The sequence below is a fragment of the Crocodylus porosus genome, unplaced genomic scaffold, assembly GCF_001723895.1.
Source record: "Crocodylus porosus isolate Cpor-Errol unplaced genomic scaffold, CroPor_comp1, whole genome shotgun sequence".
In the NCBI taxonomy this organism is placed as follows: Eukaryota; Metazoa; Chordata; order Crocodylia; family Crocodylidae; genus Crocodylus; species Crocodylus porosus.
In genome coordinates, this window is record NW_017728932.1 from 11,104,999 (window position 1) to 11,128,095 (window position 23,097).

The window sequence follows — 23,097 nt, forward strand, 5'->3', positions numbered from 1 at the left end:
TTCCTGCCCTTTGGGCAGGGGGCTGGACTCGATGATCTCCCGAGGTCCCTTCCAGCCCTAATGTCTATGAAATCTATGAAAATCAGTGGCAAGCAGTGCTAACTGGTGCATCAACTTCTCTGCCCTACACTGTGCTATGCTGCTGATCCCCTCTCTCCCCCTCTTCCCTGTGTGATGGCAACCTCCTTCCCCCTCTCTCTCGCTTCCCTACCCAATCGACAGTGCAGATGGGTCCCATGCACCCAGCCCACCATCCTAGAAGTTGCTGATCGCTTTGCAGGTATTCTCTCTTGCTATGAAGGATTCAGCTAATTGCTGTGGTACCAAAAAGAGAGGGTTGTTCTAAAACAGGAGAAAGGAATATTAAATTACGCTTAAATATTCACTCAAACTAACCAATTTCATCAAGTTTTGAAGAGACTAAAGGATCCATACACACGTGTGCACACACTTCGGTTAGTCTATAAGCAGCGTTCCCTCTAAGCTGCGTGGCGTGTGCAGCCACACAGGCACGCCTGGCAGTGTGGCATGAGCGTGCCCATGCATGTCGCACAGCTTAGAGGGAACACCGTCTATAAGGTACAAATCTACGTTACAGTCTACCTGTACTTCACTTCAGACTAACATGGTTATACGTCTCTGCAAAAAGAAACTCCCAGACTTCAGCAGTGAGAATTTTGGGCTTCTGACAATGACCAATAAGTTTTTCTCTCCCTCTAATGCTGCAAGCAAATTAAAATTCAGTGCCAGAGGAGACTATTTTAGCTGCAAAGAACCTCCCAAATAAGTCTACCTTCACGTATACTATTTAGACTTACATCCAAATAAGGAAAAATATTCAGACACACAAATTTGAATACAGTAAATAAAAAAACTAGTTTTAGACCTAAATTTAATTTCATCCCACAGAAGCCTGCTGCTCTCTATTATGAAGATTACTCAGTCATGAAACAGAGGTTATAGAAAATGATATTATGCTCAAGAAATCCACCCACGTTTTCTCTTTCTGGAATCTGATTGCTGGATCTTGTTTCATATTTTGGTCTCCAGCTGCTATGTTTAAGAGAACTTTCAGAAGAAAAATCTCCTTCTATAAAATTACACTGGGCCTTCTGACACCTGGCTGAGATTACAAGAAACAAACAGAAAAGATTAAACCACCTAGCAGTTTTAGTCAGTAGCTAAAAGCCCACTTAAAAGCCAAATGACAAACTTTATAATTCCTAGAAGCTAGCTCTGTGATTAGAAAAATATCAGTGACTAGTTATAAGGGTCTATTGAGTTTTTTTGTACTCCATACTCTAACACACGATAAAGGAAGAAGGGAATGTCATCTGTTTTCAGGAAATATGATACTAAATAATTAAAATCAGAGCAAAAATAGTTGCCTGACCATTAATCCACTGGAGTTCATCAGCAACTTCAGCATTCCCATTCAGCATAGGTGCAGTCTATTCTCAGAATACATGCTTGAAAGAGGAAGAAAACTTTAAAAGCATTGTTTAGTGGTGCCAGGATAATATAGAAAAGATGTGAACTTGGAACAGGTTAGAGATCTTAACTAGAAATAAAAAGGGTTAGTCCTCCTGGAGTGGAATTACCTTCAACTCCTTTAAAATGCATTCAGTAAGGAAGGGAATGAGGCAGAAAAACCACCAAAAAAAAAATCCCACATTGTAAGACCTAAAGACTTCAGATGTCACCAGAATCCCTGCAATATATTTTAACACCCATGAAGACTCACAACAATTCATAAACCCAGATCATTTTTATTACATTCTTTTCAACTTCACAAAGTTAACACCCTTCAAATGTATCATATGGTAAGGTACCAGAAGCGTTTATCAGAATAAATTCTCTTTCAACTGGCTGAGATACAATCATTCAAGTCAGTCACTGCAGCTTAAACACTATAAAAGTTAAAGTTTCTTATGCAAAGTTTCAGCTCTTAAATTTCCACTGCATTTTTCCTTCTTAAAAAAAAAAATATATATATCTATATTATATTATATTATATATACACACACATATACATATATATACATTTTTTTTGTAGGTCTTGATGACTCTGCCTTTTGCAGAACCCTTATTAACCACTAAAACATTTTATATGGTAACCTGGAACATTCCTAAATCAATTAAAATCAAGACATTTTAATATTAAGGCTGACATACTTAATTCCTACATTATGCATAGATACCACGTGAAAGCTAGAACAATTGGACGTGCATTCAGTTTAATGCTCAAGCTGTTTCAAAATCTGGTAAAATCAAATGCAATAAATCATAAACAAACAAACAAACAGTTGTTCATGGAAGCTAGAGCTTTCTAAAATAAAATTTATATTTGCCCAGTACCTTCAAATTTTTCTCAAACAGCTGTCCTACTATATTAAATACCCACAGTGTTTATGACCTTTTGTAAAGTAGCTTATTTACCTGATGGATTTGGTGCAGATTACTATATTTAGGAGGCGTACATTAGGATAAAATTGCACATTAAATAATTACAGAATTTCAGCAGATTAAGTGTTAAAAAGAAAACCAGAATAAAAACAAAAGCTCTCAAACATACACACACACACACACGTGTATACACACACACATTTTTTTTTTTTTTTACAAACTCTATTATAAGCCACTGAAAGCAAGAGCTGACAACCTAAACCAGTGAGGTCCAACCTTTCTGGCAGGTGTGCCACAAATTAGCCCCACATCCTCCCCAAGTGCCACTCCAATCAATTTCCCTTGCCCAATTTGTTGCTCTGTTTTCTGGCCCCTGCCCTGTGCTCTCTGCCCGATCTGCTGCCCCCTGGGCTTCTTGTCCAATCTGCTGCTCTGCTTTTTGTTCCTTGTTCTATCTGCTACACTTACAAACTTATCTTCAGTTTCCTTCTGCTTCTACCCCCTTCAAATTAGTAAGGTCCAAATTCAGCAAAGGAATCTCCCAGTACAGCCTTTATACTCTCATGGATTCCTATATAAAGTTGGAAGCTGTTAGCTAACCCATGTTAACTAAAGTACACTAGCCAACCTGGCCATGTTAGGCTATAAATGAGGCAGAGGATCTCTTTTGCTTGTGGCTATTTTACGTAACACATTCTCTGACACTGGGATATCAAACTTGCCCCTTCTCGTGGGCTGGCTCTGGACCACAGGAGCTAAACAAAACAATGGCATGCCAGGGGTCAATGCAACCATCATTCACCCCAGCCAACAGGGATCCATACCCTGTATTGGTAGGGGCAGTGAGGCCCCACCCATTGTGCGAGCCCCGTGGGCCAGATGACACTGCTCCAATGACTGGGGCTCTATGTTTGAGACCTTTACTCTAGCACAGGGGTCCCAAAGATTTTATGCTGCAGTCCAACAAATTGCGGCCTGGAAGTGGCCATGGCTAAGCAAACCACAGCCCAAATCACGGCCAACCGTGGCTGGAATTCCAGCCAGAAGACAGGTAAGATTACCCCCCACCTCCCCCGGGGGGGGCTGTCAAACCCTGCGCTGCCGCAAGCCCTGTGGAAGGAGCTGCGGCCTCTCCGCCTGGCTCTGGGTGGGCTGCGGTTTGCTGGTCCACAGCCACTTCCAGTCTGGTAGCCGACCGTGCTGCAGACTGGCAGCCGACCTACTGTGGCCCGGGGATTAAGAACCCCTGCTCTAGCACATTAACCAACGCCTTCTGTGACCGCCGGGTTGCGATTCCCCTTTCTCAGGAAGTTCTAGTCCCGTAGGTAGATGTCGCTATCCTCTTGGGACCGCTTCAGTATTGGAGCAGCTCTCTTTCGCCCAAGTCCCCGACCTTGTTCTCGCCCACCACGACTTGATGTTCTTCAGTGTCAAGGTCGGTTTGTTGTATACTCCGTGGCCCAGGTCCCTCGGCGGTCACATCCCAGGGCTCCGCCACCCCTGTACCCTGGCCTCACGCCACCTCTAGTGCATTCTTCTGCTGTGGGTCCAATTTCTCGGTGGTGGGGTAATATTCCCTCTCCACCTGGCCTGTCCCCGTCAGGGTGCTCACCGACCAGCTTGACCCACGTCCCCTCTTTCCTTCTCCCTGTTTGACCCTGTACGAGGTCGCAGCACAGGTTTGGAGTCACCTAAAACACCCTCGACCCTATTTCTATGAAGATGCCCCCTCAGCTATCCCAGCTAAGGTATCTGCCATCCAGAAAACAAAACCATAAACAAACTTAAAGACCAGCTCCTCGGCCCCTCTACAGGCTGAGGATCCTATCTGGACCTCCCCGGTCCTCCTGGGCTGTCCCTAGCCCCTAATCTCCCTAGTGCCCCTACAGTTTCCTGGCACGGTGACTCCGCGGCGATCCCCGCCCCGGCTACACCCTCTCAGGGCTCTCCCAGGTCTTCTTCCCCTTTGTGTGGCAGAGTCTCCGCACCGCCGCCCTGGCACTCCACCTGTGGGTCACGCTGTCTTCAGGTTCGTAAGCCGTTGGGCCCTCCGTGGCTGTGCTTCCTGCTCCTCTTCTGTCAGGAGCAGCCTCCAGCCACGCTGTCTGCCTCTGCTCCTTCAGAGTCCCGCTGTTGGCCACCGCCGCCGCTTTTCTCCCTGGTGGAGCCGGTAGCTGCCCCTCCCTGGGGCTCTCCGCCAATCTCACCAGCGGAGCTGTTAATTGCTCTGTCCTGGGGCTATCCGCCCCTTCCGCGGCCACAGCTGCTGCTTTTAACGTCCCCGGCTGGCGTCCTTCCCTGATGTCACCAGCTGAACGCACCTGTATAAACAAGTGGCTGATGCACCGCGCGGGTCCTCTCAGCGGCGTTGCATGTTCCTCCTCAGGTTCTGCAGGTAAGCCCAGTTTATTAGTTGTCTCCCTGGGACACCTTCCAAATCCTAAAGTAAATCCTAATGATTTCAATCAGCCTCTTCCTAGTGGAGAAGACCATATTAGACAGAAGGGGTCTAATTTTTATGCATGCTATTGGAGTTCTTCACAAAATTTAGATACCTCATGAGAAAAATCCTTCGCTAATGGTTAAGAAGTCATGCAAGAATGAACAGAATACTAAGTCTCACTAAGATCTACTTCTTCTTGCATGAACCATAACTTGCCTTGGGGGAAATTTAGAAACAAGTTTCCCCGTGAATATCAGACAAAAGGGATAGCATAAGTAGAGATATAAATGTGATGGAGTGTTAGCAGGTTGGGCTGTACTTTTACCCAAAGAAATGGGTAGTCCAAGATCAGGCTTTGAACATGGTTGGTCTTGAGAAAATAGCTCCCTTAAAGTGAGCTGGGGCACATAAAGAGCACGTACACATGTTACTTCAGTGAAGCAGACATACGCACTTTGTTGTTATAAAATTAGTTTTTCCAACATTTTGTATTTAGTTTTCATACAAATTATTTGGTTGCATCACCTACGACTATTATCCCACCCCCCTCACCACTGCTTCCATTAATTTTTTCTTGCCGCCTGTTATGGTTAAATACTATCATCTATAAATAAAATGCATTAACCACATAAACCTTTATCCTTTACACACATATTTGCACTGCTTGTCATAAGCCACTTGCATTTAAAGCTTCAACTACCTCACTCAGGGGTCTACTTTACAAAATTGGATCTAATAGCTAGTTTGACTCTCAGTAAAGCAAGACTTACAGCCTCTACTAAGTGATGTACTTTAAAATTATATAGCTGAGGCTTGATCTACACCTACAATGCTCAATCATTTGCAGAACAGTTGGGCACATCCAAACTAGTCAGCTATGAGAGCTGTTAATTTTGTCCTCGCACCAGAAGTGGAGTCTTCATATCCTGATCCAGGCGAGGTAACTGTTATCCTTCCCAAATTTCATCCTTGATTGAATTCAAGCCAGGCAGCTGCCTCAGCCAATTTGCCTCCTTAATTTGTCAGCACAGTCCTTTGCCTGATGTCACATCTCCAGCTTCCCCATAAATGTTCCCCAGCCACAGTTCTCTCTACTAGAAATGCACTTCTTCAACTCATCAGTCCTCAGATCCCCACCATCCTTCCTCACTATACTCCTCCACGACACTCTCTCTGTGTTCAAGTAATTTCCTCAGCTCTACAGCAGCAAGTTCTGAGTTAAACCTCTGAGTTTCACAAAGTACTAAGGATGTCTGCTGGCTGAAGCAACACTCAATTCCTGCATCTGTTAATGAGAACTTCACATCTGGCAGGGCAGCACCTGATTGGAGTCAAACTAAGATTATACTTCAACACAACAGGGGTGGAAGTGTTAATGATTGTTGTCAGGATGACACATCAAGTGAACTATTTTTGTGTATGGTCTCACTTTGGGGATGAAAATTAAAGCAACTTATTCTACTGGTAGACAAGACATAAATCAGGGCTTGCTAATCCATTTTGTAGCCTAATTAATACTTTTGAATAATGGATGACATATTAATTAATAAGACTTTAACACGTATTCCATGCCTTTATAAGGATTTTAAGCCATCCAAAATGTAATCCTGTATTCCTAAACATACATGCCTACACATACTAACTGTTAACCTTTGGGAGATGATGGCAACAACTACAGCTACTCCTCGCTTAACATCCTAGTTACATTCTTGAAAAATGCGACTTGAAGCAAAACTATGTTAAATGAATCCAATTATGTCACAGTAGTTGCCTACTAGCAGGCAGTGGCCAAACGTTGTAACCGAACATGGCACAACTTTAAACAAGTATGTTCTCTAATAGATCGGCGATCCAATAACGAAATAACATTAACTGGGACAATGTTAAGTGAGGAGTACCTGTATTTGGTAGGAACAAAACAAAACAGTGAACAAAATAAAGTCACAAAAATATTTTTAAACATACAAAAGCATAAAGGAATGTTATACCATAATATACTGTATTATACTGTATAAAGCTCAGGAAATTATAAACTTCTCCAGAGAGATTACAACAGTAATCTATTTATAAACTATAAGCAAATGCTTTCTCTTTTGTTTTCACCATTAGATAACAGTACAGAGGAAGTCACAAAAAGTTGCAAAAACTAAGCTAATTTCTTTTTCCTAGTAATATGTCTTGAGAAAAAATGTGAACATATCAAAGTTAGCTTTTTCTTTTTATAGCAAATTACTTTTCATTGAAAAATTTGAGGCGGGGGGAGGGGAAACATAGATTCCATTATATCCACTGCCCCTCTATTTCTGAGCAGGCAGGTCTATTTTGCATGGAATCTGTTAAAAATTAGGATACAGTAGAAAAATTAAATTTTGAAAAGGTTCAACAAATTACTGAACAGACATAGAAACTAGCAAGTTGAAAAAGATCCATCTAAACACTGCCCATGCAGACCATCATGATGGCAGTAAATAGCACAAGAAAAAAGGCATTTGGTTTTTTTCCTGAAATCAGAACACCTAGGTTTTCCACTTGGATTGCGACTCCATGTTCTCATTGTGGCCCTTTGCTGAGTTTTCACCACCCCTCCACCCAACTTTTCCATATGGCTTATCTGTTGTCTTTGATAATTTTCATACCAAAACTGTAAGCAACTATGCCATAAAGCAATTCCAGCTGTACCTTAAACCATGAGTTCACCTTAGAACTTGTCATGCTCCAGAGCAGGGCTGTTCAACTGGTGATCCATGAGCCGCATGTAGCCTTGAAGGGCTTAACCTGCAGTCCCTGGGCTCCCCATCCAGGTGCTGCTCCCCCAGGTGCTCTTGTGATGCTGCCATGGGAATCTATGGGCTCCCCCTTCTTCCTCCTCTTGCTTCGGCTTTCTGCCCCTCCATGAGGCAGCCCATGGGGCCCAGGGAGCCTGCAAGGGGGATGTGACACAGCTGGTGGGGGTGAGGCCGGACACCCCACTCTAGGCTGTCATTATCATGGGGTTTTTTTTTTTGGTAAGCTACAATTAAACAAAAATTCACTTTTAGAAAGTTTAAGCAAAACTGTTTTGCTTAAATGGCAGTTATGGCACCTACAGATGCTATAACAATATTACAATGGCCTAATTACTGCAGAAGCCCAACTGCCGTAGAGTGAAATGATTGAGTTCAGCAAGAAAAGCTTCCACATTACTACAGAACATTACATTCATAATTTGAAAAACATACAAGTGGCAGGAAATTTAGAACTGCTATGTTTCCACAACTACTTCAACAGTTTTTTCGCACAGAAGATTCATTTTGTGTTCACCAAGGATCTGGGTTTTCCATTTGCCAGGGCAAAACACAGATTTTCTCCTTTAAAGAAGAAAAACCCGGGAAACTGTGGTTTTCCCTTTGCAGGCTGCAAGGGGCAGCTTGGGGCAGGGTGGGGGGAGCAGGACACAGGGGGCACCATGTGCATGTACACACGCATATGTATGTGGCAGGCAGGCAGTGTGCTGAAGAGCAGCTCCCACATCTCTTCCCAGGTGAATCTATGGGGGCAGTGGGGAAAGGTAGGGGAGGAAACAAGCGACATGGTTGGGGGGAGGTGGGTACATGCCCCCTCCAGATTTCTGCACCCACAGCATGGCTCAGGGCTGCAGCCTGACCAGACCAGCTCCAGGCATGAGCTGCCACTACATCCCAGAAGGTGGGACCCAGCATGGGGGGAGCTCCGTGCCACTGTGGCCGCCACGGTGAGGTGCCCCCTGTCCACACTGGCAGCAGCAACAGGCATAACTCTGTGCCCACTGTGCCTCACTACATATATTAGTGGCACTTCATCTTAATCACAAGAAAACACAGATTTTGGGGGGAGGTTTAAAATCAGAGAATTTGGGATTTTTAACAGAGAAAAACAGGATCCCTGGTGTTCACCATATAACACAGTATCATGACTTGGAACCACAGGATTTACATTTTATATTTCTGCATGCATATTTTCAACCTCTATCAGTACATTGTTTCATATGCAACGACTAGCTATTTTTAAAGTTATTAAAATTCAAAGCATTTGAACTATAATCCAGCAGTCAAGCACCCTGAAGCATATAGAATCACACAATGAAACAAATACAGGTCTGTTTATTTCAACAAGGTCATGCCCCAACCACCATTATAGTCTTTGCAACTGCCATTTGTAAGTAATTACTGTTACTTCCATATTTACATCATGCACCATATAGAAATGGTATGGTTATCAGACAACTGTCACTACTGGAACGGCCATAACGATGACCACTGTACTGTACACACCCCATTTGGAACTCTGAGCCTCGGTTTTTGTGTTCAAAGATAAACCTACTGTATATGTAAGTTAGTAAGAGAACTTTGATTCACCTGCATAAAAAGCAAAGAACTTAAAGAACGTATCACTGGTTCATTCAAAATAGCTCCTTAGTAGGCAACCATCGATCTTCTGGATCATAGTCTATGCGTAAGAGGTCTAGTTAGATGCCCAATTAATCCGTTTGCGGCTGACAAGCTCAATTCAAAAGCAACACAGCTTCTTATAAGTTTACCAGATCCATATGTTGTCCAAGTTGCACTTTCTTCTTTCTCACTTCGCTTCCAACCTCTGGATCAAAGAAACTTCATATTGAGCTGCATCTGGTGACAGGTGTTCCCTCTAGATCAGGCTGGATTCTGCGCACTCCTCCTTGCTTTCCATGTTGATGTTGAACAACTTCATATAATTTTTTTAAAGATATCATGGCAGTGCCATAGAGGGTGATCCTGCTTTCTAGAGCCATCTCAAATCTCACTATACAAAATATTCTTGAGGATATGGTCTCCTCTCATTCTTCTGACAAGGCCAATCCATCGCAACCTTCTCTTCTTGACAGTGGTTTCTAAGTGCCTCAGGCCTGCACGCTCCATCTTTCCACTTCACTTTCAGGATCTCATGCAAACATCTCACATGGAAATTGTTCAGTCTCTTTATGTGCCTAGCACATGTAGTTCACATTTCTGAACCATAAAGCAGGGATGACAGCACACACATCTCCACCTTAGCTGATAGTTTGCTATTCCACCCACATTTCTGTAATAGCCCCAAATTCTTAGCTACTTTTCTGATTCTGTTAGTCTGTTAGATCGGTCTGAAGGTCAAGATTCCTGCTGACTGCAGAACCCAAGTTGCAAAAACTTTCAAATGATACCAAGAGATTTATTCTCCAGAGTGATGTCAGGTATTGGTTCTTTCACCCCCTGGTACATGATCACAGTCTTCTTAAGACTAACTGCCCTCCCAAAGGTCTTCCATGACTCAAGAGAATCTGCCCAAGAGATGCTGTAGGGAAGATTCATTGTGGACAACCCAGGCTACATCATCTGCAAACAGGAATTCTCTCAGAACCAGCTCTTTCACCTTGGGTTTTACTCTAAACCTTGTCACGTTGAACAAGCCTCCATCTAGTCCAGTTCAAAGATAAATGTCATCGTTGCTGTTCTTGGATGCATGATACAGCAGGAATCAAAAGTAGATGTTAAAAGTACAGGGGTTAAGACATACCCTTGTCTCACCCCATTGTTAATGTCAAAAACATTTGATTTTTTGTTTTCAGACACTACAGTTGCCTTCATAACTGGATGTAGTGAGAGAATGATGTTCAGCAGTTTGAGGGGGGACAACCCAGTTTCTTCAGAACAGTAAAAAGCCCTGTCTGTTGACTGTACAGAAGGCCTTAGTCAGATCGATGAAGGCTGTGTACAGCGGTATTCATTTTTTTCTGTGCTTCTCGTGCTGTTGCTTGAACAAAAATATCATATCACTCACTGGTGAAGCGTCCTGAGCAAAAACCACATCGACTCTGAGGATAGGTTCTTTCACCGAGAGATTGCAACCTAGGAAGCATGATGTAAGTGACAATTTTCCAACAATGTTGAACGGGGAGGTAGGTACCTCTATAGTTGTCACAGTCACTTCTATCCCCTTGTTTTTGTATAATTGTACATGATTCCATGAGTCCACAGTCCAACTACAACAGGTATTTATTCCTGCTTGTTATGGAAAGGAGATAAATGGGAAAAATAACCAAAAACTCTCTCAGTAAAGTTGGCCTGCCATCCAACACTACTATATTGCAACATTTCTGAGTAATAAGAGAACAAGATGCATGCTGGTAATGCCACCACCGCAAAAAACTAGAAGCAGTACCTTGTCTACAACTCAGAAATGAACAGGCCAGTTACTTTTCAGCATCTTCTTCCACCATCCAAGAATCAAGCAGGACTTCAAAAGCAGGATCCCCAAACTTGGAACAAACAAATTACTTCAGCATAGAAGTTAAACCTCACACATGTGTTTTGTAGAACAGCTTAGTAAACAGAGATTTCCCTCCAAGGTACACATTTAAAAAAATGGTAATTCTTAGGTCAAAGCACTTTCTATCAATAGCTTCTAGCTATTCAAAGTTTAGAAATATATTAATTTTAAATACAAAAGTATTGCTTAAAAACCACTCCACACAAGGTGACTTTCATAAAAAAAACCTCAAGATATCTCTCATACTTATTATTTCAGATGCAAAATAGAGCTCCTTTAAAAAGCAAAACCAAAACCCTATAAAAGTAGACTGAAACTAAATAAGGCCCAGATACAAAGTTACAAGCTACTACCCCCAAACATTATACACACCCCCAGTGGTTTCCTCCTACAGCAAATCCCAGTCCTTGGTCCCGCAACAAACTGCTTCTTGCTCTCTTTTCAGTCTTAATTCAATGGCGCTTTCAAGAAATCCACCATACAGGCTGATGACATCCTGCAGCCATGTGCAGCACATGCTTGTCACTCTGCTTCATTTACTGCACAACTGGATTATGACGGTTTGCTGTACAGAATCCTTCCTTGATCTGCACATATTCAGGGGTTTTTGTTACTGAAATGGACACTTTAAGTGAAACTATTTTTGTATGCACTGCCTTAAAACTAAAGGAAAACGTAAGTTAAGAGCTAAAAATGAACTAGTTACAGAAAAAAAGAGTCTCATCTGAAATATAAATGACTTGTGAAAACCTAATTTTGAGTCTCAATCCAGTTACAAGCTGTTCAGCTATAACATTTGCAGAGCTGAGCCGAAAGAACAAATATTGGATTCCATCACGCTCTCTCTGTATTGCCAACATGCGATTACATATGGATACAAACAATATCAAGACAGGCAAATGTTGTAATAGAACAAAACGGGATATGAAGTTAGTCATGAAATGCTGACCTGTGCATAAATTCACTACAAACTGATCTGCTGAAACGATTCTCACCCAACCTTAACCAAAGGATTATTGACAATCTCTTAGTTCTTTTTATCATCTTGCAATACAACGATAAAGCACTTTATGCCATTACTTAGAAAAAAAAAATATCTGACAAATAATTTCTTCACAGCTTTAGCTGGATTTAATAAGACTCTATATCCATATTGGATACCTGGACAGCACCATTTGAAAAGTAAACTGTTTAGAAGCTATTACATATCTATGATTTATTCAGCAGTCCTAGGTAAGCTTGTTCCTATCATATTTCCTTCCACAACATTCACAAAGTAAAATTTTGATGCATGAAAATTTTAATTTATCCAATATTAGGATTTCAATAAAAGTGACTGCCATGCAATATTTCTTTACAACAACTACTAATTCATTAAAAAAAACATATAATAATCACAACTGGAGTTACTGAAAGGAATGCTTCCTTTAACAACACCACACCCACCATGTAAAGATGTTCATCTGCTTATTCTTAGTGTGATGGTCAGTGTTGGTTCAATATACACACTGCTGTCGTGTGCTCATTGTCAGCACTGCCTCTTTTGCCTCAGGCACCCTTATGGTTTCCTCCAAGCAACAATGGGATCAAACTGACATGGCATCTTAGGAAATCACTGCTTATCTGCATCAGATGCCCCAGACAAAAGAAGAACCCACTACAGTATAATGCAAAAAAGGAATGTTGTATTAGAAAATTTTCTTTGGAAGACTCAAGTGTAAAAATGGTTCCATCCCATGTCTTCAAATCCATTCAAAACAGTCTACTGTCACAAGCGAGTTACTGCCTAGAAGAATGAACAATTAGTGGTTTACACGGGGGGGCGGGGGATGAGCACGGATACCACACAACACAGAAGATTCAAGACACGATATTGTACTTTGCTATTAACACCAGCCTCACGCACTAGATTTCTAGGTCTTCTAAGCAGATTATGATATAGTGAGAAACCATGGTAATAACTACAGTTATCTTTTCCATCAGAAAAGTCTAGATAGACTTTTCAAAAAAAAAAAAACAAAAAAAAAACAAAAAAACTTATGCAACTTCACAGATGTCTAAAAAAAGACAAACACCAATAATACTGAACATAACACCCATTTTTAAACGCTAATTAAGTTTTCCTGACACACTGAAACTCAGCATTTGGCCTCGTATATTTTATTCTCCCTTCCCACCCCACGCCCCATTTTCCCTATTTATAGGCCTGCAGATCAGCATTGAGAATTATACTGCATTAGAATACACAGCAGATTTACAGCAAATTTTGGATATTTTTTTCCACAAAAAAAGTTATACTCTTGATTTGGCATGGACCTGTCTGTCATATTACTGCTTTTTCCAACAGCCTCTCTGGGATGATTTTGCACTTGCTTGAGTTGGGTGTTTCACAATGGTCTTCTCTATAAATAACGTTATCAGCCTGGAATACTACTTCCACAGCCTCTTGTGGATATTCTCCTAAATACAGTCAAACGGTCATTTCCTCATCATTACTTCCTGCTTGGAGTTCAAGCTACCTATTAGGCAGCCTCATTCACATTAAAAATTACAAGGAAAACTTAAAACTAATTCAACATTACTGCAAAGCTGCAAATTAAGGAATTTAAAGAAAAGTAAAACAACTACCTTCCAAGATGCCAGTCAACACAATTTTTTTTTTTAAATTGTTGAAGATATTGGTAACTATGGATCACAACGTAAGCTATCCAGACAAAAACAAAAAACACACTAATGTCTCCCTGGTTCCAACAAGTGAGATACAAACAGGAGAGAACACAACTTTTACATCATATGACTCCACATTATGAAGCAAGTAGCACCAACTCCTCTTAAAAGCTTTCACTTAAACAAACATCTAATCAAATTATATGCTCAACGTCCACACTTTGCATTAAAAAGCATAGAAGTAATTTAGTAAATACGAGCTATAACAGCAATGCAAAGCAACATCCTGGTTCCGGCATCATCCGGGCACAAGAGAAGATGCTCCTGCACTTGTTTATATGACTCTGAAGTTGGAGCCTGAATTGTCTGTTCCAACAGATATGATCCAGCATACTTCTTCCAAAATGCTGTACTATATTCTTGTTCAATATATAAAGGTCTTCTACAATAAAATATCACCACTTGATTCTAGAAACCTCTTTACTGCTCGAACATTTAATATCCATGCAATATTTTATCCACTTAAATATCAATTATGTATGATAATTTTTTCATTAGTTATTTAGCATTTGCTGTTGCCCTTTCAGCCCTCTAAGTTCAAGCTACCCATCAACCATAACTCCTAGCTACCATTAACTCTGATACAGCTCCAAAACTGCACAAACTATAGTTTCCATACACCTGATATCCCATGTATGAACAGCCAGACCCCTTGGAACAGTGTGCTACTATCTACAACATGAAACATAATGTGTTAGTTCTCTTAAACAATTCTGCTAGTAGAAGGAACATAATTTTTTTTTTCTCCCATTTTGGGACATTTGCAGGATCTACTATAATGTGCATCACCTTCAAATTTTAATTTCTCTGATGCAGCATCCTGAGACAGCACCAGCTTTGAAAAGACATGACGAATGCTTCCACCTTTTCTAAAACGGGCTATACACAGTCGCACCCCACACATACAGTCATTCACATCAAAATCACTTTTAAATGTTCCCCAACAAATCTGCACTTAACAAACTAGTTTCTTATCCTACTAAGAGGGGATGGAGATCCTCCACAAAAAAGGTAATGAGGACAGCTTCATATATTAATGGAGCCATAGAATATCTGTAGTGTTTCCTGACTACCAGGAAATGCTTCAATTAATTTTATGCCTTCACCTGCCATGGCAAAGCCTCCTTGACAGCAAAAGCAGCTCCAATTTCCCCCAGAGGCATAAGTAGTTAACTCTTCATCCACCTCCATAAGGGGCTCCCAGGCAACATCCTCTTCTTTGGCATAAATAGAGTGGAATCCTCCCAAGAAGTAAGCAGGAGCTCCTCTTTGCTCCTCCCAAGGAAGCCTCACCTACTCAACTTGTCTCTTCCCTAGTGCCAAGCCCCCGAGCCACAGCAGGTGCACACTTGCTCTCTTGGAAATGGAATCCCACCAGGTGGCAGCAGCATGTCTCCCCAGCACAACAAGGAGCGAGGACAGCTCCTCACACACCTGCACGACCTAGGGATGTACGTATCTTCCAAAAGACAGATTTAGGATTTTAAAAGTATAAGGCACACCCTTCACTAGTGATAGATTTACAATGTTACGTGCTTAACAACTTTATGTCTGGGTTGACAGTGACCCTTTAAAAACAAGGACATATGCAAACTACTGTTTTCAGCATATTAGGTGCAGCCCTTGGACTCTTGGCTCCCTGCCCTCAAAGACCGTGGTTAAGCAAATTTTTGGTGCCCCAGGGTAAGGTACTTTTAAACTTTTTCTGCCCCAACAACCATCTTCCACATTCCCCATGTTTTCAAGGTATTAGTCTGGTTAACTAACTACATGTACCTGTTAATTCATTGCTAAAATATGCCAGACCTTAAAAACTAAAGCAGTTTATTTATTGCTGTTAGCCCTTTAGAGATGCCTTAATGTTTAACCAACCAAGTCAAACTGGTTTAAAAAAATAATAATTAAATTAAAATCAACAGGTAGTAAGAGAGATGACATTTGTCGAAGATAATCCTATTATGCTGTAATGGTGTGCAGACAAATAGGGATGATATACTTTGTGTGCACAAACAACAACGCAGTAATACAATGAGTTAATATGAAAATGTTGAAGCATGATGCTTTGGCTGTTCATGAGGGGAGAACCAGAGCAGCATACTGCCTACACCAAACCATGTCAAGGCACCACCCAAATACACTGAAATCTTTAGCTGTAAATAAAACCTAAACAGGCAGCTGTTAACAACAAACACTAATCCTAGTGTCAAGTCAAAACCTTTACCAGCAGACTAATAGGAAATTCAATACCTTTACAAAACTGTCCATTATTGATAACTTATTTCGCCAGCTAAACTAAGGAGAAGGATAAATCAAATTCTAGCAGACCAACTATTCTGCAATACATTTGAATGTAAAGGAGAAGCATTACTTCTTCAAATGGTTCATCTATATGCAGCAATAAGACCAATTTCCTTCAAAATTACATGCATTACCTTTTTGAACCATTAATTAAGACTACAATGTGTTCAGGATGAGATATGGATAGGCAGTTTGTAAGAGAAGAGATTCATTATGCAGCTAGAACCTCAAGTAATTTTGGATTTAGAGGCATTGGGTTCCATTTGCACCAAACAGATTTTCTCCTATGTAAAACAAACTTAGGCCCAAGAATAATCACTCTTAAAGCCAGGATGCATTTCACTTGTAAGAGTTAACACCATCCAATGCCACAAGCCTAACAGAAGCCACTGAACAAACTAAGGACTTGGTATGAGGTTTTGCAAATACGTATGTATTTTTCCAGTTTACAGGAATATAGAAATTGCAATACCAGGGTCAGCCTTGATCTCTGTGCTCCCATAGTGATCTTAACCATTGCTGAATTGAAAACTTCAGATTTTCTTTAAAATGAATGCCATAGCCCCAATCCTACAATTGTAGGTAGGAGGCACCCCTCCATCTGCCTGGATCCAACTGCAGAATCAGGGTCCCATTTAATACCAGTGAAAAATTTGGCCCCCATTCTACCTGCAGTCTGTCAACTGTATAGTTATATATTATTCCTATTTCTATAACAGGATTTATTTCCCCTTTCTTTTGATCATTTGTTAATGCTGATATACTTTACTATTTAGACTCTCTATCTTCATGTGTCAAAATAAAATATTTACATAATTAAAAATAATGCAAGCAGATCTTCTTGTGTAATTTTGTTTTCAAACAGAGAAGGGAAAACAGAGACCAAGGGAAATGCGTATTTAACAAGATGTTTGCACCAGATGATAAAGATAATGGGATCCGATTTTACCGACCAGCCTAAATTAACAGAGACTGCAATAACTCTAGGCAAGAAAAACACACACAATAGCCAAAGATATACAAAAAAATATTTCTCTTTCCTTTTATTTTATCTGTATGAAGGACTGCTCTCTAGTTTTTATCATCTCATGCTTAAAATTAGGTTATGCTGTATAGTTGCAAGAGCACTTTAACCCAGGTACAGCAATGCAGACCCTTCACAAAACGTAAATCACTTTTCTGGCATTGAGCAATTAGTGTTTAATTAATTTATGGTACAAGACTGTAAAAATAAGATGCAATTCAACTAAAACATTAACCTACTCCCTTAAGCCTGACATACTTTGAGCCACACATTTTGTATTTTATATTAAAACTATATTTTGCAACAAACACATTTGTCTGATACTTTATCAGTTCTCAGTCTTAAGGAAAGCACAATCTTGGTCTTGGAAGGCTTCTGCTGTAAAACCCTTCAGAGTTGCAGCATGTACTGATCTACCAGGAGAATCACAGCTTTAAAAAGCAGACTACGTCTATTTCAGCAAAATGAAATTATGGGATGGAGCAAAGACAACATTTCTTAAATACCACTAAAACCTATCTTGAATAAATACAGCTAAAAGTTTTGTGGGGTAAAACTAGTTTCATGCTTCTGACTTCATATTTGTGAACAGGAAGTGTGCTGCAATATGCCTGGTTCCAAAAAACAAAACCCATACATACTTTGTGTTTCTAATGCACCATAAGCCTTATGGTAAATTTCCTGTTCTCAGAAACAAAGTATTGTAAAAAAGGGATGGGGGAGGGGACCTTTTCCTTCATGATCCTGGAAAGTAGTAACTAAAAAAGTTCTTTCAGGTTGGTCACAAATTATTTTAAGAGGAGGATAGGTGTGACAGATAAGAGCCCCAGACCTAAGTGGCTAGGGGTTGAGAAAGAAGAGCGTGCAGAAATACAGGAAGACAGTGAAACTGGGTGGTAAGTAATATGCTACTGCAGGGCAAATGCAGTCTCCAGGACCAAGATGCTGACAGCTGACTAACATTACGACACCAATTTGCATGTTTTCTATGTACTGCCTATGTCTAAATGTGCGCTCTACTAAGTGTTATCCTAAGTGCGTGCAGAGCTCATCTATAAGTAAACCAAATGCCATTCCCTTCTTGCTGTACAATATTTATACAAGGCGTATAAACAAGTTGCATCTGCTTCAAAATAATGGTATCATCCAAAACTCAACTTGGTTTACAGTGCGGCCTATCTGTGAAAGGTTGCCGCTTCACAATAAACCCTGTTCTGTCCACTCATGCAAGTGAAGCCAACTTTCCACAATAGATATGAATCATCAAAAGCAATCTGCAAGCAAGCAGCTTTCTGGTCTTCTGGCCCAAATGACAAAAATAAGCATGAATGACGACTCGTTAAACAATGACAGGAAAAAACGAGTTCAGCTGATTCTCCATACTCACCAGACAACACCAAAGGCTCCATATCCGATAGGTCGGTCCGGTTCGATATCCAGTTGCTGCTGTGGATGTTGTGAGTGCTGATGATGGTGCGCTTTAACTGCAGCAGCTGCTGCAGCTTGTACCTGAGCTGGGGCCGCTGCAGCCGGTCCAGGGGCCTGACCCGGTGCCGGTGATGGGAAATATGGCTGCTGTTGCCCTGGATTTAACATTGCCGCAGCCGCCGCCGCAGCCGCCGCTGCCGCAGCCGCCGAAGAGGCGTGCTGCTGTACGGGATGTACCGCGGCAGCGGAGCCGGGATGCAAGTGATGCTGAGGGTGGTGGTGGTGATGGAGGTGAGGAGGAGGGAGGTGAGGAAGGTGGTGGTGATGGTGGTGGTGGTGACCCGCTGCTGCCGCAGACGTACCGCCATTGTAAGCCGCCATCATTTTTGCGTTGGCCGTCGTGCCACAGAGCGACATTCAAAAAAAAACAAAGACAACCACCCAAAAAAAAACCCGCCCTCGGGCTGGATTAGCGACTGGGTCAAGCGGTCATTGGGCCAGGCCGGAAAAAAAAAAAAAAAAGGACCGAAACCCCCACGAAGTTTGCTACTCTTTAGCACGAGTCAGGCGTCATCCTAGGCGGCCCGCCTTGAAGCGCATCGAGCTCAACGGGCTTCACGTCTTCATGGAGCCGAACCGGCGGACGGGACGGGGACGGGCAGGGCGGGATCCCCCCCTTTCCCCCCGAGGTTCCTGCCGTGGCGGGCGACTAGCACTCCATCCTGCGGCGGCGGCGGCAGCGTGTCGAGAGGCGGAGGAGGGTCAGACCCCGCGCCCCCCGCGAGGAGGGTGCGCGGTGGCCCCCCAGGCACCGCTCCACAGCCCCGGCGCAGCTACCCCTGCCATGCCCACATGCCCCCGGCCCGCGGGCCTCCTACATCCCTCCCCGGGCAGCCACGAGCCGCTCCTGGGAACTTTTCCGGGCCCCCCAGAGCCGGGCGGGGGGGACCGAGGGGCCGGGCCCGGTGCTGACAGGGCGCCGCCACTCGCCTGCCGCCGGAGCCGCGCGGAGCGGAGCGCAGCACCGCCAGCAGCCAGCGGCCGTCGCGCGCAGCCGGCCGCCCCCCTCCCCCCGCCCGCAGCCAATGGGACCCGGCCCGCCCGGTTCCGCGAGAGCCGCCCCCATCCAATCACAGCCCCGGCCCCAGCGCCGCCGGCCGGTGCCGCGGAGGCTCGTCCCGCCTCCTGTGACCCCGCCGCCCAATCAGCGCAGCCCTCCCCGCGCCCAGCGCTCGGCGAGACCCCGCGAGATTCCCTCACCTCACACAACCCTCACCTCGGGCGGGCCCGCCTCGCGGCCTCCGCCCGGCCAATCGCAGCGCGCTTTCCTCCCACCCAATGGAGGAGCCGCTCCCAATAGGGAGCCAATGACGGCAGGGTAAAAAAAAAAAAAAAAAAAAAAGTGTGGCTGAAGGCGAGGTTCCCGTGAGCGGACCAATGAGCGTCGGCGCCGGCATGAGGGGCACGGCCAGGAGCCAATCCGAGAGGAGCGGGGGCGGGGCAGGGGGGGCGAGCCCGGGTTGAGACAGGGTGGGAAGGGCAGAGTCCTTGGGGGAGGGGAAGGGCCCTGGCATTTGACAGCTGGCTGGACACCTGGTCTAATGAAAAGATTTCCCTCCTCATGTCTGGACCCTCACGGCTGCACCAGTTTGGCCCAATGAGAGTGGGGACATGGACCTTTATATTCAGGCGAAGGATTCGGCGAAGTATTTCCGGCAAGCTGCCATTTTCCTCAGCTGCTGGCTGACCCTGTGTCCAGCAAAACGACTGCCAGCATGTCGTTTTTGCAAATTGTTCCACCAACTCCTGATGGCGTCGTCGCGTGGCCAGGAGCCACCCTCCAAAATGAGAATTATTTCTAAATGGCAGATGGGAGCCGAACTCCAGCCTTGCCCCCTTCCTCAGACCTGTCACCAAGCTGCCAAGGAGGATCTGAATAGATGTATGCCTTTGCCCCCGAGAATCATGCTTTAGAAACAGCCGCCACTTGCGTGGAGCAAAACAATACCATTACCTAGCAATAGAAGCACTGACAGGGCAAAATACAGGTGTGAGTTTGGTGAACACAGATCAGCCCTGAGATGAAGAATGGGCAGCGTGCCATTGAATCCCCTTCGGTCCCTCTCTAATACAAACACTTTTGAAATGTGCGTGAGCAGCTGAAAGGGAGGGAAAAGGCCAGTTTGACCCTCATCTTCTTTGGTGTAATCAATGAAGAGTACACAAACACAAGTGATGTTTCAGTACCGGTTCACTTTCACTCACAGGCAATACTCTGAATAGTCCTCAACAATATTCAGTTTTCAGTATTTTCAGTTTCAGTATTCCTGAACAATACTCTGGCACGCACTTTTCATATGCCTAAGATAACATCTCTGCATGGGATCTCTGTTTTAACCCTGAAAACAAACTGGTGTCATCTGCTGGCTGGCAGTGGTCTCACTGGAGTCAGGGCTTGTGCCAAAACTGGTCGCATGCATCCCAGAATCAGTGGACTCGCAGCAAGGGGAGATTTGCGTCAGTGTATTTGCAGAATAGGCCATAAACCCTCCCAAAGCTAGATGTAAGGAGTCCTGGCTTGGCGGGAGCACGTGGAGGAGAAGGAGGGTGAGACTAAACTAATTTTTCTTGCTTCTGCTGCTGAACTACATTTAAGGAGGTAAATCCTAAATTATCTTGCTGTCAATGAAGGGCAGCAAAAACATTCCAGCGTACCCTGAAATTTTTGTGGTGGTCTTATTGTTACAACAGCCTGTTAACAGCCCTGGCTTATGAAGTTAGTAGTATGTCTGAAAGCTCTGTGTAGAAAGGTTTAGCCATCCCCACTGGCAAAGCTTGCCTCTTAGGAATGATCCTTTCAGGTAGAAGCTCATGAAGAGATCTGATCTGTTCTGCTCCTCCTTATCAGTAACACTCAGAGCAGCTGTTAGCACTTTTTCAGAAGCATACAAGTTGCCAAATAAACCTGAGGGAAACACCATCTGACATTTGCATCGATTCTTTATTTATCTCACTCTTTTTAAGGCCCTGGTAGCAAGCTGAGGGCTGTCTTCCTCATCCTCACCGAGATCCAGGATTGCACCTCTTTGCAGATTTCCATTGTAAGTTTCCAGTGGTGCATGTACGGCATCTCAAAAGTGTGCTGTCTGTGTTTTGCTCTGTATATGAGAACAGCAAAAATGTTTTGAGGTTAAACAGTTTAGTAAGTGGGAACTTTGATTTTTTTTAGCTGTTCTCTGGCATAAAGGTCTTCAGTGATATGTATTTTTCATGTTAAGCATCAAATATACACCTGTCTCGCTCATAATACTTTTCATCAGTTGACCTCAAAGTGGGCTACAGAAGAGATCACCATCGTTATTTCCATTTCCCAGCTTACCATTGGCAATATCCCTCCCTTAAATAATGTGGGGCCATATTTTTAAAGATACTTGGGTATCTAATTGTCCATTTGATTTCAGTGGAATTTTGGCGCCTACTTATCTTAAGGCACTCAAGGTTCTTTGGGTAGATGTGACATCTTTTATTAGACCAACTAAGTAGTTTCAACTAGCCAGAACTCCTTACATCTAGCTTTGAGTGTAATATCTTTTATTAGACCAACTGAGTAGTCCCAGCTACTCAGTTGGTCTAATAAAAGATAGCACATTTCCCCAAAGAACCTTGCCTGCCTATGCCCTTAGACCAACACGACTACAACTAACACCCCAGCAATATGTAAATATCTTAAAACATTTGTCCCTCATAGAGTTAGTTGAGCCCTGGTCCAATTAGATGCATAGCTGCAAAGGTGTGTGTTTATTCCCATTTAAATGGATGGGAATGCTTCCATTCTTATTTACTCATGCACACCAGTAGTTGTACGAACTTAGCCTTACCTAATGATAAGACATACCAGCTGAATAAAACAAAAAGAGGAGGGGAAGTGTGAAATACTAAGTATAGGATATAACCATGTTTTCTCAGACTTGCCACATGCAAGATGTATTTCTATGCAGTAGTATTTTTGACTGCTGTTGCTTTTTTTAAATATTTCAGCCCGGGTTCTAGCTTTTTGTACTTCTACCCCATTCTTATTTATGATTGACCCAATTCTGCAAAGACTTTAGATCCCATTTAAAATAGTGAGGTAACTTTTAGCTGCGTATTCAAAATTGGTGACTTCTTTTGAAAAGTTATCCCAATTGCATCAAAAAAGAGAAAAGACTGTGTTAATAGCTAGTGTGTGTCTTACCAGCTGAGTTTGATGTTGGAATTCTGAATCATGCCAGTTGAGTTTACTATAAAAATCAACAGATATGAAAGCATTAGGAATTATTTTTAATGTTTGTTTTCTTCATAACCAGTGGTACAGTATCTTGCTTTTATGTGTAAGAGCATGAGAAAATGATGGGAATGCCAGCATGGAGCATGGGAAGGTCTTATTGGACTCAACTTCATATTATGTCCATGTTGAGACACCGATGGAAAT

General features: G+C 42.9%; 1 protein-coding gene across 2 annotated transcripts in view; it reads right to left on the reverse strand.

The window, feature by feature from the left end:
* Nucleotides 1-19,673, reverse strand: part of NLK (nemo like kinase) — a 110,742-nt gene extending 91,069 nt beyond the window's left edge. For both annotated transcript variants that reach the window (XM_019545582.1, XM_019545583.1), the window contains exon 1: nucleotides 18,586-19,673. In XM_019545582.1, coding sequence (XP_019401127.1) covers nucleotides 18,586-19,043 — 458 coding nt within the window. In that variant the 5' untranslated portion in view covers nucleotides 19,044-19,673. The remainder of the gene's footprint in view (nucleotides 1-18,585) is intronic.
* Nucleotides 19,674-23,097: the final 3,424 nt, after the last annotated feature.